The sequence below is a fragment of the Nycticebus coucang genome, chromosome 11 (genome assembly GCF_027406575.1).
Source record: "Nycticebus coucang isolate mNycCou1 chromosome 11, mNycCou1.pri, whole genome shotgun sequence".
NCBI classification, from domain to species: Eukaryota; Metazoa; Chordata; class Mammalia; order Primates; family Lorisidae; genus Nycticebus; species Nycticebus coucang.
This window is the reverse complement of record NC_069790.1, coordinates 127,668,061-127,683,375: the sequence shown is the minus strand read 5'-3', so window position 1 is coordinate 127,683,375 and position 15,315 is coordinate 127,668,061. Positions and strand designations below refer to the sequence as shown.

Genomic DNA, 15,315 nt, shown 5'->3' with positions numbered 1-15,315 from the left:
TTACCATCCTTGATAAACACAGAACTAGTCCTTAAGCTTGAACATTTCTTCTGTTGCATTTTAGAGATTTAAATGGATTGATGCTTTCTTAAGAGTCTTCTGGGAAGATGAACACAGTTGTAGTGACAGGATGCATGGCTGCTTTTGGGTTGTACCTGTGTGTGATGGGTCATGTCTTTTTGACTTTTGTATTTTTAGTCCTCCCCCTTTTGGTATCAGTTTAAACAAATAATTTATTCATTGCTGCTGACTGTCTTACTTTCGTACCAGTAGCTATAGATGACTGGAAGATTATTATTATTCGTGCAGAAATTATTGGCCTGTTTGGTTAAAGATTGTCATAACCAGGGACACAAAAAGTGATGTTTTACCAGTTGGAGACTCTCTCTAGTGATGTCTCACACCAAAGGCACAGCTGAGAGTGGCTAGGTAGCTTTCTCCACAGGAGAAGATGATATCTGACAGGGAATAGCCACTCTCAACTGCACGAATAATAATCTTCCAGTCACCTACAGCTACTGGTACAAAAATAAGACAGACAGCAGCAATGAATAAGCTTGAAAAGGGAGGCATTGGTTTAGGAAAGTTATTTCTAGCTTATACATAGAATAGAAAGCAGGACTTGAGTGCTTCAGTGAGGTAGATAGCTAACAGTTACAGGGCACTCATGGCTGTTGGTCAGGCCAGGCCTACTGTCAGTTTCCGTAAATAAATAAAATCCTACTAGGACATGGCTGTGCCTGTTTGCTCAGCTTTCTATGGCTGCTTTCATGCCACAACAGAAGAGTCAGTTGGGTGGTTATGACAGGTCATTGCAACTCTGCCCACAAAAGCAGAAATACTTGATTTTTTACTTAAGTATTTACTTTTTTGCTACCTTACAGAAAAAGTTTGCTGACCTCTGTTCTAGTTCCTTTCAATTTGTCCACTTGTTCCAGCTTTGATTATGGACTTGTCTGTCTTCATAAGTCCTGTCAATTTTCTTTCCATAGACTTGGAAGCTTTGTTGTTGGGTCCATACACTGTCTTTTCAATGATTTGACTGTCATACTATGATGAAATACTTCCCTTGACACTTCCATCATGAAGTCTACTGTGACATTTTTGTGTCAGACCAGACCATTTTTGTTTGTACTGTGTGTTTTCACAGCATATCTTTTTCAGTCCTTTTACTTTTTAATTATTTATTTATTTATTTTGTATTGGGGTGGAGGAGGGGAGGAGGACCAGTCCTTTTACTTTTAACCTACCCCCTTCCCTTTTTTTTTTTTTTTTTGAGACAGAGTCTCACTTTGTTGCCCTGGGTAGAGTGCTGTGCCGTCACAGCTCACAGCAACCTCCAACTCTTGGGCTTAAGCGATTCTCTGGCCTCAGCCTCCCAAGTAGCTAGGACTACAGGCGCCTGCCACAATGCCCAGCTATTTTTTTTGTTGGAGTTGTCATTGTTGTTTATTTGGCCAGGCTTGGTTCAAACCTGCCAGCCTGGGTGTATGTGGCCAGTGCCCTACCCACTGAGCTATGAATGCCAACATTTTTTTTTTTTTTTAAACAGAGTCTCATTCTATCCTGGGTGTAGAGTGCGATGTTGTCACAGCTCACAGCATCCTTAAACTCCTGGGCTCAAGTGATCCTCCCATCTCAGCCTCCCAGGCGCCCATCACCACACCCAGCTAGTTTTTCTATTTTTAGTGGAGATGGGGTCTCACTCTTACTCAGGCTGGTCTCCAATTTCTGAGCTCAAGTGGTACCTGGTGCCTGGCCCCATTTTTTATTTTTAAAGTGTGTTTCTTATAAACATCACATGAATGGGGGTTTAAAACTCTCTTCTTGTGGTTTCTGCCCTTTACTGGGCGTGCTTATTGCCCGTTTGGCTTTAAGGGGTTACTGGCAGGTTGAGGTCTGCACTGATGAGGGACGTGTGCTCCTTTGGTCTCTACTTTTCTTTGTTGCCATTTCTCAATGCGTCATCTGTTTTTACTGTCCTCCTTGTCTTCTCTGTTTACTTATATTCTAGCCCTTACTATAATTTTTTAAGTGTTTCCCTAGGGAGATAAGTGTGCATGTTTAGCACATCACAGTTGCCTTCAGGAATTACGTCATGTACACGGTGGAAGTCCCACAGCTGTGCTCTGCTGCCTGCTGCCCTGGTGCTGTTGTAGGTTTACTTCTATTTAGGCTAATAGTCTCAAGATAGACCTTTATTATTCTTCTGTTAGCCAGTCAGTCGTCTTTCTAATGCTGTAAGAAATGCATTTACATGTATTTTAATATGTAGTGCATTTTTTTTTTTTTTTTTTTTGAGACAGTCTCACTTATGTAGTGCATTTTAATGAGAAACAGTGCTGTTTCACATACAACGGTGAGTGACTTTAAAATCCAGGTCTGTCCTGGGAGACAAAGGACATGGAAATGCTGTCAAGTCACACCTCCAAAAATCCCTTCAGATAGTCAGGTATTAGGCAAAGACTGTGGTGGGAATATACACAGGTGGGGCAGGCTTATTCACACCTCAGCTGTTACGGGAAAAACAAAGGCACAAGCCTCCCCCCAGAACAGGTGCTCTGGATGTGGACATTCCCATGTGGGACTCCTCGTTTGTTCACAAGGAGTGCAGCTTGTTGAGGACCTTTCAGCTGGTGATAAAGAGCAAGGTCCAGGCAGGTACCCTCTCAGCTCCAGACCAGTGGTGGCTCTGCAGGATTCTGCCTCAGTCCCTCCAGGGGGAATGACATAATTCCTGAAGGTGAGGTCTGGGAATGTTTAGAGTCCTCATAGCGGGAGTGGGGGATGTGCTCCTGGCAGTCAGTGGGGGGAGGTCAGGAGTGCTGCTCACCCTTCTGTGCACTGTGTGGCCCACCTGGGCCAGGGTTCCATCCAGAATGACCATCATGCTGCCTAGTGACACGGTTTGCAGTAACAGGTGACCATTTAAAGGCTACTGACAAAAGACTATCAAGTGACATGTCTTTTTTCTTATTGCTGTCTCTCTGAATAAGGCATGCCTGTTTATAATAATAGATTGTTCATAATTATTGTAGATATTTCAACAGTTAATAAATGTAATTTTTTTGTATTTCTGGAAAGCTTTTCTCAAGTATTGAAGAAAACTCAAAGCAATGTAAAATAAGTTATCCCAGTTTCAATCTATAACATATTGATTTGGGACTTTTTTCTAGGTTTCTGATATAGAAGCACTCACACCTCCAGAGCGTCTCACTGACCTCCCGCCGTTCTCAAGGTGTCTGATAGGAATAGTGATGAAGTCCTCCAGCGTGCTCAGGTACTTACTCTCTTCCACCAGCTGCTGCCCTCTTCCTTTCTCGCATTTTCAAAGGTGCGTGTTTTTTTTTTTTGTTGTTGTTTGTTTGTTTTTGTTGCAGTTTTTGGCCCGGGCTGGGTTTGAACCCGCCACCTCCAGCATATGGGGCTGGTGCCCTACTACTTGAGCCACAAGTACCACCCATTATGAGAAAAATATTCCCTAGAACTTTTATCAGTGATTGAGAATATTGATAGTGGCTGGTGTGGTGCTCATACCTATAATTCTAACACTCTGGGAGGCTGAGAAGGGTGGATCCCTGAGCCCAGGAGACTGAGGTTGCTGTGAGTGAGTCAGGCCAGGCCAGCACCCTAACCTGGACAACAGAGTGATACTCCTTTGTCTCAAAAAAAAAAAAAAAAAAAAAGTATACTAAACTTACACAAAGGAAAATTCCAACTTCAGTGAAGTATGTTCATCTAAATAGTTTTTGGTTATGCCTGTCAAAGTAAAATTTAGTTAAGAGAGAAACACAGTTGTTAATGTGGAACATGATACTTCTTGGGGGCAGACACCAGTGTCATTTCCATTAATGCACAGCCACCTGCGTGTCACTGGACCACAATACCAGGTTTGTTGTGGCATGTGCAGGATTGATGGGTTACAGAGGATACAGTCTTTTTATTTTATTTTATTTTATTTTTTTGACACGGAGTCTCACTGTGTCACCCCCAGTACAGTGCTGTGTGTCACAGCTCACAGCAACCTCAAACTCTGGGGCTTAAGCGATTCTCTTGCCTCAGCCTCCAAGTAGCTTGGACTATAGGTGCCTGCCACAATGCCCAGCTATTTTTTTTGTTCTGTTGTCATTGTTGTTTGGCAGGTCTGGGCTGGTTTTAAACCTTCCAGCCCCAGTGCAAGTGCCCTTAACCAATAAGCTACAGGCACTGAGCCAGAGGGTACAGCCTTAATAGTAGATATATTGAAAGAAAACTTCTAAAAAGCACCATTTTTTGCAGCTCTGAATTACCTTTCAACACATGGAATCCTTTTCTTGTGCATCAAGGGCACATGGGGCAACTCTTTGTACTTGTGGTTCCTGCTCCTGTTCTTCCTAGTAATGCCACTGTCTGAACACCTGCTCTGTGTGATTTGCACACTCGCAGCGAAAAGTATGGAATGAATTCGCCAGCATCCTGAGTTACCTGAGAGTGGGGGTTTGTGGTGTGTTCTTAATGGGTCTTGGCTGCTTTTGTTCTCCTATAAAGTGTTAGGGTCTCAACTGTGCAGTAATTTTAGGTGTTGATTTTTTTCAGGTCGTTTTTGGATGAGTTAAGAGTGTGTGTGACTTCCAATGACATAGAAGGGATCGTGTGCCTCACCGCTGTTGTGCACATTATTTTGGTTGTTAATAAAGGTTGGTTGTGTTTTCTCACCTGTCATCTGGATGCCGCTGGGTACACCTCAGAGGCACATTGTGGGATGTTTGGGGACAGCCCCTGCCAGGCCCACTTCCCACTGCTCCTTGGACACGGTGCTACCCACCTGAGTCTCCCTCTTCAGCCTTCCCTGTGCACGTGATGCAGTTCTTGTCTCCTTCTTACCTTCTGCCCTTGGACTCACTGAAGCATCCCTCTCTGTGCCTCAGAGTTGAATTCTATTGAATTGTTATGTATTCTCTGTATTTTAAAATCTGAATTTATTTTTGTTGATGATAGACATTTTGGTGTTGATATTTAATCTGGCTACTAGTATTTTTTTTTTAATTTATTTACTTTTGAGACAAGTTCTCACTCTGTCACCCAGGCTGGAGTGCGGTGGTGTCATCCCAGTTCAGTGCAGCCTCCGTCTCCTAGCCTCAAGCCACCTAACTTGGCCTCCTAAAGTACTGAGATTATGAGCATGAGCCACTGTGCCTGAATAAGGATAACACTTTTTCACTTGTTTGACTAATATTGGGCATCAGAGCAGACTTTGCTGAGGGCCCCCACTTGGGGTTGGGATCATGGAGGGTGTGAGGACACAGGCTGAATGCTGCTTTGTACCTCGCACTTAGTAGGTCCTTCAGTGCCCACGATGTTTAAACTGGAGACGACCATGAACTATGGTTGTTCTCGTTTCTGGTAGGGGCATGTGTGAGCCTGATGGCATGGACAGGATGTGTCCCTGAAGTTCCCTGGGGTGAGGTCCACATGAACTTTCCCTTTTGGCCAGTGAGGTGCTTTTGTAAACATTTGAACTTTGCAACAGCCATGTCAAAGGGACAGTTACTACTCTGAAGGGCAACAGATGGGTCACCTCAAAAGGAAGGATGAGGAAGCTCAGCTTTTGGAAATTGCACCCACGTATGTAGGAGAGTGTGATTGTGTTACGTGTTAAAGTCTTTTCTCCACTCAATCTTCCCAGGTAAACATAATAGTTCAAAAGTGAAGGAGGTAGCAGCTACTGTTTACAGAAAACTGAAGACCTTCATGGAAATTACCTTGGAAGAGGACAGCACCGAAAGGTACAAGTGAGAGAGACTCTGAAAGAGATGGTCTGAAAGCTGCCGGCTGCTCTTTGGGCACATGAGGTTGTGTTTTCATTTCTGCTGCTGACAGGTGATTACCTGACAGGGAGCAGGATGGAAACATGGCTGCCATCAACATTCTTTGAGCTTGCATTTAATTTACTAACCCTGTCTTCCCAAAAAAACCCGTCATATGCAAAGTTCTGCAGTAGAAAAATGAGGGCGTACAGATATACTTTATGTAGTTGTAGAAGTCGACATTGTTTTTGGTGGTTGCTACATCTTTGAGACTGGGCACACTTTCTGAGAATAAGCACCCAGTACATAGGTCGTTTGCATCCCTGCCAGGGCATGTGTGGCCTGTGTTGCCTGCCAGCTTGGCCTGTTTTCAAAGAATGGACTGAATGAGTGTGACTTGTGGATCAGCCACAATGACAGTATCTTCTTGCTATTTCATGAGCCACAAGGGGAGGTGTCACAGAGCACTGGATGGTCCAGGGCTCAATGTCCCTGGAAGACAAAGTGTCCTCTGGAGAAAGACTAAAATCCTAAATTGCTAATTTATGGTAAACTTACAAAGTGTGGCTTTGTGTAGACTGCCCTTGTTTTGTAGGGACAAACTTGTAATACTTTAATGCCTCATTTCCCATGTTTATTTGTAAACCTGATTTCCTAGTAAAGTAAGCAGTAAGTGTAGAAATTGAAGTTTTCAAATAAATTTGGGAATCGAGGTACTAAATGAAGACTCACTGTATACATTTTTATCCCATTATCCTGAATTTAATCATTGTTATCAGTGTAATGAGATCTTGTAGAATGTCTGGGAGCTCCCCATAGAGACAAAGTAACAAAACTTCGTTTGTCTAAAACGTTACTCTAGATCAAAGGTTCATAACCTGTGGGTCATGACCTCTTTGTAACAATGAAAATACATCCTGCATATTGGATATTTACATTACGATTCATAACAGTAGCAAAATTATAGTTATGAAGTAGCAACGAAAATAATTTTATGGTTGGGGGTCACCACAACATAAAGGGTCGCAGCATTAGGAAGGTTGAGAACCACTGCTACATTTTTAAAACACTTGTGTACCCATCTTTTGCCAGTGTTAGGGGCTTAGACAATACACTTGTGATGTTTAACGTCAGCCCACAGCCCAGGCAAGCTCCTGGGTCGCGGAGGTTTGTGGTGGGCATCTGTGGCCCATGAGCTGGTAGCCATTTGAGTGAAACCGCTGCCACCCCCATGTCTGCACTGAATGCTTCAGGCTGTGCACTGTTGCACTCCTGCCGTCTGTGGCTGTGCCCTGGGGTTGGGCCGTGCCCCGGAGGCTGCCCCAGAAGTCCCCAGAGAGCCCCAGAGTCTCTGTCCCACCCAGTCGGAATAAGCCTGTTAGTCAGAGTCACATAGGAACCCCAGCTGCACTGTTGGGAGAGAAGTAAGGAAGTGATGGGGCAGGTAGGCTGGGTCCCCCAGTGGGGTGGTGAGGCTGGCTCCCACAAGTGTGCACTAGTATAGGAAGCAGCTCCTGCTCCTGGGGCCTTGGCCCCAGCGGATAGGCAAATTCAGGGTTTAGAAGGTCCTTGTTACTCTCACCCCAGATAGGTTTCTACTGCTTCTGTGAGTATAAATGTTAATAAATGATACAGTCCTGTGCCACTTAACCATAGAATGCAATCTGAGAAATGTACCATTAGGCTATTTTGTAGTTGTGTAAATACCGTGGAGTGCTCATGCACATACCTAGGTGGTCTAGGCTATTGTTTCTGGGGTACACACCCACACAGCAGATTACTGTTCCGTAACACTGTGGTAAAAATTTGTGTGTCTACATATATCTCGTCATGGGTAAGTACTATAGAAATAAGTTATAAAAAAGTACAAAATGGTACACCTGTCTCGGGTACTTAACCATGATGGAGCTTGGTAGACCTAGGACTTTGTGTAGACTGACTATAAATGCTGTACACACAGGCTATAATTAATTGATTAAAATATATTCTTTAGCTGGGTACAGTGGCTCATACATGTAATGCAGCACTTTGGAAGGTTGAGGTGAGCGGATCACTTGAGGCTAGGTGAGACCAGCCTGGGCAACATAGTGAGATTCCTTACACAAAAATTAGCTGGGAGTGGTGGTATGCACCTGTCATCCTGACTGTTAGGGAGGCTGAGGTGGGAAGATTGAGGCTGCAGTGAGGTCATCACACTCCAGCCTGGGTGACAGAGTGAGACCCTGTTCAAAAATAAAAATGTTTATAAAACAAATGGGATAGATTGTGTTACATTTTCTGATACCAAACAATTCTTGCACTGTTTCAGTGTCCCTGCCATGACTGGAACTGATGCATGCTCTGTCTCTTTAGAGCATATATTTTTTGCCTTTTAGTATGCCTTGTAATTGTTTCCTTTTTAAAGAAAGGGTCTCGCTCTGTCACCCAGGCTGTTGTGTCACACAACAGGTCACTGCAGCCTCGAACTCCTCTGCTTCTGTGATCCTCCCACCTTGGTCCTCCAAATAACTGTGGGCACTCACCACTATGCCCAGCTAAGTTTTCTGTTTCTTGTAGAGATGGGGTGTTGCTGTGTTGCCCAGGCTGGTCTTGAACTCCTGGGCTCCAGTAATTCTCCCACCTGGGCCTCCAAAGTGCTGGGCTTACAGGTGTGAGCCTCATGCCTGACCTGTCATCTTCGCCTTTAGGTGAAGTTGGGCATGATGTCTGGGTAAGAGGCACTGGGGCCGAGGGGCCTTCAATGGTGTGGAGGAAGCTAGGGGGTGTCCCACGCTGAGGAGTAGGTCTCTGTCTTCTCGAGCCTGTGTCCTGGCTGTGGGTGTCACTCCTGCATGGCTCAAGCCACCACCCAGTAGGCTGTGTTGGTGTCTGCCTCTGCTGGGTCACAGGGTTCTGACCACTAGCTGGGCTCTGGACAGCAGCCCCTCTCAAGGGGGCCGTGCAGGAACAGGTGGTTGGGCCTTTAGGGAGGTTCCTTTTCCCTTCACAGCCTAAGCCTGCGAGATCCTCCCCAGTACTTAATGTGAGTGCCAGGTTAAGCTGCTGGAGGTGCATCCTGCGGACATGTGGGCCAGTGATTCCGTGCCCTGGAGTTGTTACTGCTCAAGCTGTCTGCTCCCAGCCTCCTCAGTCTGTCAGTCGAGGTTCAGGTTTCCTGCCCGGCAGTGCTCCCTGGAGTGGGTTAGGGTCTGTTCTGTGGTCTCGCCCTGACCTGCTTTCAAGTTTTTCAGCCTAGTGGCAATTTCCACGTTCCTTGCAAGCTGAGCTGGAAATTACATTATTTTACTGTGAAGTTTTGAATCTTCTTTGCTGGTATTTTATTTGAGACATTTTATAAGATTGCATAGTTCTCGTTTGGTTTTGATTCTTAGTGGGACTCATGTGCATGCCATTCTCAGCGCACGCTGGTCCCTTCTCCATTTTCACTGCTGGTGAGATTTTGTCTGAGCTGGGGGTCAGCAGTCCCAGTGGTCAGCCTGATGATTTTGTTAGTGTTTCCCTTTCCTTCCGTGCTGTTAGTCTGATTTTAATACTGCCTGCATAAATTTTGGTAATTTATAATTTCTTATAAAATTATACATTAATCTAGATCTTCAAATTTATTAACATTAAGTAGCTCATGGTTTTCTTTCCCTTTTTATTAATTTTAGTGGAATAGAATTTAGTCATTGAAGTATTACATATGTGGAGAAGTATGTGAATAGCATCTGCCCTGCCAAATGAGTTGTAACCACTCGGATGGAGAAGTACGGTCTGTACGGGACAGCTGTGCTGCTGCTGACCTGGCTGTGTGGCGCTTGTGTGGTGCCTCCGCTCTGGCCTTGGTTATTCCTTCTGGTCTTTTCTGAGACTACTGCTGAGACTCACCCCGGCCCAGTGGCCAGTGTGTGTGACTCCTCACAGGCCCTGGGACATATGGTCTGACAGGGTGGGGGGTTGTGTTGCTGCAACTCTTCTGTGATTTACTGATATTTTGTCCCTTGTTCTATGGGGAGGCTTGTGTGTCTTTGTGTGTTTATGCTTGTGAGTTTGTCTAGTTGTCCCCGTGAGGATTGGTGCTCTCACCTCGTGTGTTGTGACTCTGCTCTTGGTGCCTTTGACCTGAGAGCTGCTGCCTGCGCCAGATGAGCCGATCTGCTCTTCTGTGCAATGACTCTGCCTCTGCTGGCCTTCCTCCCAGGAAGGCAGTTTCTTGGGCGCTGAGCTCACGGCTCCAGCTCTCTTTCCGTTGGTGTTTTCCTGCGTGTTTCTCAGCTCCAGGGAGGGGTGGGGCCATAGCAGGTGCACAGAGGCTCACATTCAAGGTTCTCAGGGGTTGGCCTGGTGTGTACCTGGCTGGTGAAAGGGAAGGCCCTGAGGGGTAAACCACGCCCCTAGCCCGGGGGTACAGCATGCCCAGGAGACCCTGGGCTGGGGTCTGGCCCCCTGTGTGAAATCGGGCTCTCCATGGGAGCCGATAGGCACCCCTCACCCAGAGAGCAGGCTCAAGACCTGCAGCATCCTGTCTGGCTGAGATCCAGTGCTCTTGTGCTGTGGAGTCTCCTGGAGGATTATGGGGGCCTTCAGGACCCCCCATCCTGCTGGCAGGCGTCAAGCTAGGCATTGGAGCAGGGCTGAGCTTGGGCTCCTAGTGCATGAGTAAAGGAGATGCAATTAGTCAGGCAGCTTATTCCTTTTGTTTTTTTTGGAGACAGAGTCTCACTTCTGTCTAGAGTATGGAGGTGTCAACATAGCTCACAGCAACCTCAGACACCTAGGTCTAAGCCAGGCGTCCTCAAACTGTGGCCTGCGGGCCACATGAAGCGGTGTGAATTATATTTGTTCCTGTTTTGTTTTTTACTTCAAAATAAGCTATGTGCAGTGTGCATAGGAATTTGTTCATAGTTTTTTTTTTTTTTTTTTTTAAACTATAGTCCGGCCCTCCAGCGGTCTGAGGGACAGTGAATTGACCCCCTGTTTAAAATGTTTGAGGACGCCTGGTCTAAGCGATCCTCTTCGCTCAGCCTTTCAGTGTTGGGACTGCAGGTGTGAGCTGCTGTGCTGCTTTTAATCAGGTTACGATTTGCAACTGTGTATTTTAGAAAGAAACCCAACAGAGTATGGTTTTATGAACTTGTTTTTAGGGCAGTGAGCTGATGTGGGCATGACAGGAGTGTTTGTGTGTTTCAGAAAACACAATAGTGTAAGTGGCATTACAGACACAAAGACTGGAGATCAGAGTGGCTCACTGTCTATTTCACTGGACACACTCACAACGCTGGCATCCCAGCATGTCACAGCCTCTCCTTTCTGGGGGTGACGTCAGTAGGGCAGCTCGCTGGGCAGGAGTGTGCTGTGTGGGGATGTGGATGGAGGGGACCCGATGCATGCTGGGAAGGCCCCGTTCCCCCCACACTTACACTCTGGGAGGGGAAAGTCTAGAATGGTCCAGAAGATACACTGTGGAAACCAGAAGCCTTGACAGAAACAGACTCGGGAGGTGGATGTTCCCTTCTCTACTGTTCTGCACCTGCCCGCCGTTTGCTCTGCTGAGCTGGAGAAAGAGTTCTTCCCTTTGAGGGGAAAGCATCTTAGAGAATAAATCTTGGCTTCTTACTTAAATATGCAAGGGGCAAACTGTAGAGAAACCAGTGTCTAAAAAATTATTTATCTGTCAAATCAATGAAACAAAAATCAACCTCGTGTGAGATAAACAATTAAAATTTAAGACTGTATTTTTAAATGTTATTGATTGAGTGTTGGGCTAACAACATAAAGGCAAGGAAAGACTCTGGGAACTCTTGCTCCCATTGATATTCTAGTAGAGGTGAACATTTTCTTCAAAACTAATCTAGGTTTCTCTCCAACAAGATTGGTTGGTATTTTGTGGCCTGGTCTGTTGGGTGCCAAATAAAAATTGCATCTGATTGCTTTTTAATTGCCTCCCCCAGTATAGCATATTGTAAATGGGATTTGTTTTCTCAGGAGAAACAACATGCATTAGCCAATGCATTGCTGCTTGTAAATATAAAGTGTGTGAAATTTACCCCTTTCATAGATAGTATGAAGATAGTAATAGATTGGCAATATGAGATTATAGAAGTGTAAATGTTTAAGATTTGTGTCACTTCATGAATTTTTCCCATTGAGGAAGTGAACTATAATCATATTATAAGCAAATTACTTGCCAATATTATTTAGCCAATATGTACATCTAATGGTGTGACGACAGGGTCCCCGACGTGCAGGCGGCTCAGACAGTGAGACACGTGGTCCTCTATTGTAATCCCTTGTTATGGCCTCAAGGGTGAGGAGCACTCCCTGGGATGTGGCCCATGACTGTCACCAAGTGTTGACAGGTGGCACCACTTCATTTTATTCTGCTTTATAGAATTTTAGTAGGTTTTTCTTTTTTACATGAATTTGGGGTTGGATGCTTTTTATGGCTTATGTTGCCACATGTTTTTGTCATTAGTACCTAATGGCATTTGGTACAGATAATTAAAACTTGTTCATAAGCTGCTCTTTAATAAATACATCATTTCTGCCTTCCTTTCTCTGGCTGTGGCCACAGCAGGTAACCCTCTCCTGGCACAGACTGTGGGCATGAGCAGGGTTGTGTTGGACACATGTTATAGCTCTAGGGTTCAGGGGGACGTGCTTGTGCAGAGTGTCCTGGCCGTTCCCTGCTAGCTCCAAAATCCTGGGTGCTCACTTTATTCATTAATGGTTCTTGTTCCTCTGGCCTACACAGTGCGTCCTACCCTGGGTTCCATGGTCAGGAGATGCACAGCGGGGTGTGCCAGACCACCTTGGTCTTCGTCACCTCATCTGTCCGAGGAGAGTAGAAAATAGTCATTACTGTTGCCAGACTAGGCTTAGGTCAGCATTTGTGGCTGCCCACTTACCACATGGCTACTTCATCTGTGGATTCAGCCAGCCGGGGATCCAGAATGTTTGGAAAGCAGTGGGTGGTTGTGTCCATGCTGAGTCACACAGGCCTCTGATCACTTTCTGAACAACACAGTGTAACAGCTACTTGGGTTACCTTTGTGCGGCCTACCATGCTACAGGTAACTACAGGAGATTGAGCAGCGTGGGGAGGACGTGCCTGGCCCCCTGCAGACACCGTGCTACTTCATGTGAGGGCTTTGAGCCCCTGTGGATTCTGGGGATTCGTGGCATTCCTAGATGCCTCCCCCATGGGTATCAAGGACTAGTGTACTTTTGGCAAGATAACCTAACATTTTTCCCTTAAGGTTTAGAGTTTCAAAGATTTCCCCTCTGCCTCAAGTCCAGTGATGCTGATGCTGTGCCAGCATAGGTAGGACCTAGAGTGTGGACAGAACACTCTTCTCCAGGGATATGGGGCCTGGCAGAAGTCCAGTGAGACTGGTCCCAGTGAGGGTTCTAGCCTCCTAACTTCCAGCAAGGTAAAGGGCTATGGGCACCTGCCATCTCCTGCATCACTTCAGGGCCAGTCATCCTGCCTACCAGTGCATGGTCTCTACTCACCTGTGCCCTTGTGCCCACCTGAGGACACAGGTGCACCCACAGATGGAGGAGCAGGGAGCGCTGCTGACAGGTGGTGACGAGGGTCTTTGCAGTCGAGGAGATGGCCTAGAGCTGAGGTGCCAGAAGCAGACTAGGGACAGGGTCCTCTGGACTGGCAGGTCCCAGGTGGCTTGAAGGTCATGCAGGAGGAGGATCCCCCTAGCACAGAGACACTGGCACCGAGGGGAGATGAGCAGGTGGTGGCATAGCCAGCACAGCAGTGTCAGGCACCCGGTGGCCAGAGTCTCCCAGAGCTGAAGGAACACATACTTTTAAAGATGCTCTTACTTCTCTTTCACTAATTCTGGATGATATTTCTTCTGATGAAGAAATACCAAATATAAACAGTTTTGGGTAATGTTCCTAAATTCCAGGGATAAAGAGGTATGGCCAGCAAATGCAGTAGCTGCAGAGATGAGGCACAGATTCTGAAGACTAGTGTTGAGAAAAGAACGTAAAATATTTCAAGAACATTTTATACTGAAATATTGGTGTGTGTTCCGGTCTTTCTTGGTATGTTTTGGACATACGGGATTAAGTAAAATATAGGGCGGCCTTAAAGTTCGGGTGCTGTTTAAACGGCCACCTATATACTAAGATGACCTTCACTCCTCTCTTACTGCTCTTTTAATATGATTACTAGAAAACATGAAGTGTGTTTACCTTAGACGGAGCTCTCGTGGGCAGAGTGACCAGTCTCTACAGGGCTCTGGATGGACAGGTCTTCCCACATGAAGTGCTGGACATGAGAAGGTGGTGAAATAAGTATCATCAGTTTCAAACTCTAGCTGAGCTGATTGTGGGGCAGAAAGTTGATATTTGTGTTTGGGAAATTCAGAGATTAGTTTATCCACCTCCCCTCTCTGAGGATAGTGCGTTGGAACCATATAGGGGTTATTGAACATTAAAACTGTGAAAAAGGAACTTTGAAAACACGTATTTAAATCTGAAAGAACAGTGGTATGCTACTTACAAGAGCTTCCAGTGATGATTTGTGAGATGAAACCCGCACACTGTGAGGGAAATGCCAGAGGCAGAAATGCTGCGTGACCTCAGCCACAGCCTTGGCCTGTGGTCAGTGCAGTCTGCATGCCAGTGCCAAGTGTGGCACCTGGGGATTCTTGCTCCTTTTTACCTGAGGAGCTATTAGTGAAATAGATTATTTTAGCTTTCTTTTTAGGCACATCTGGTTGTAAACCATTTTTAGGTTATATTTTTTTGAAAACGTGCACTTGATACTTTGGTCACTTTTCTTGGAGCTAAGTGTTTCTTTGTGTTTCAGATCTCTCTACGAGGCATCAACGAGAGTTTTGCGAGAGCTTCTCAATTCATAACCAAGCCAGCGTCTCAGACACGTACAGATCGGGAGAGGACTCTGGCAGGGAAGCACATGCGAGTTTTCCTTGTGTCATTAGGTGGACGAGACCCATATAAGGGAAAGGCGGGGCTTTCTGTGGGGTGTGAGTAGAGAGCTCAGCCTTCAGTGTCTGCCTGGTGCCTCCGTGAGTGAGGTATTTAATATAAGGGCCCCAGCTGTCAGTGCAGAAATCCATGATGCAAAGGAAAAAGGGACTTTTTTTTTTTTTTTTAACAAAACTGGTGTTTTTAAAATGACTTATATGTATGTATATATATTTCTTGCAAGCTCTGAGTAATAAAGTAATGACAGTATCAGTTTGTGTGCTTTATTTAAAAATGCTGGTATGTGTTTCCTCTGAGCAACAAAAGCTCATTCTTGGCTGCTGGCTTCTCTTGCGCCTGCTATGGTGAGAAGGGGGTGCCAGAGCTCGGGGGGACACGAGGTGGGGCCTATATGCTGCAGCAGGGGAGAGCATTCCAGTGGATTCCACAGCAGACTCATTCTGTTTTTCCTATGGCCTCTCCTGGATGCCACATGAGTCCCATGGCTGTAAATACTTGAGACACTGGAATTTTATTGTTCAGACTGAAGGTGAACTGCTGTTTTTATGTCCTGAGAGCTTCTCATAGCATGTTC

General features: G+C 45.7%; 1 protein-coding gene across 2 annotated transcripts in view; it reads left to right on the top strand.

Annotated features, from left to right (window-relative positions):
• The window catches only part of NCAPG2 (non-SMC condensin II complex subunit G2), an 83,924-nt gene extending 68,943 nt beyond the window's left edge, over positions 1 to 14,981 (top strand). For both annotated transcript variants that reach the window (XM_053553553.1, XM_053553552.1), the window contains 4 exons: positions 3,177 to 3,280; positions 4,576 to 4,676; positions 5,666 to 5,765; positions 14,602 to 14,981. In XM_053553553.1, the coding sequence (XP_053409528.1) occupies positions 3,177 to 3,280; positions 4,576 to 4,676; positions 5,666 to 5,765; positions 14,602 to 14,653 (357 nt within the window). In that variant the 3' untranslated portion in view covers positions 14,654 to 14,981. The remainder of the gene's footprint in view (positions 1 to 3,176; positions 3,281 to 4,575; positions 4,677 to 5,665; positions 5,766 to 14,601) is intronic.
• The last annotated feature ends 334 nt before the right edge of the window (positions 14,982 to 15,315 follow it).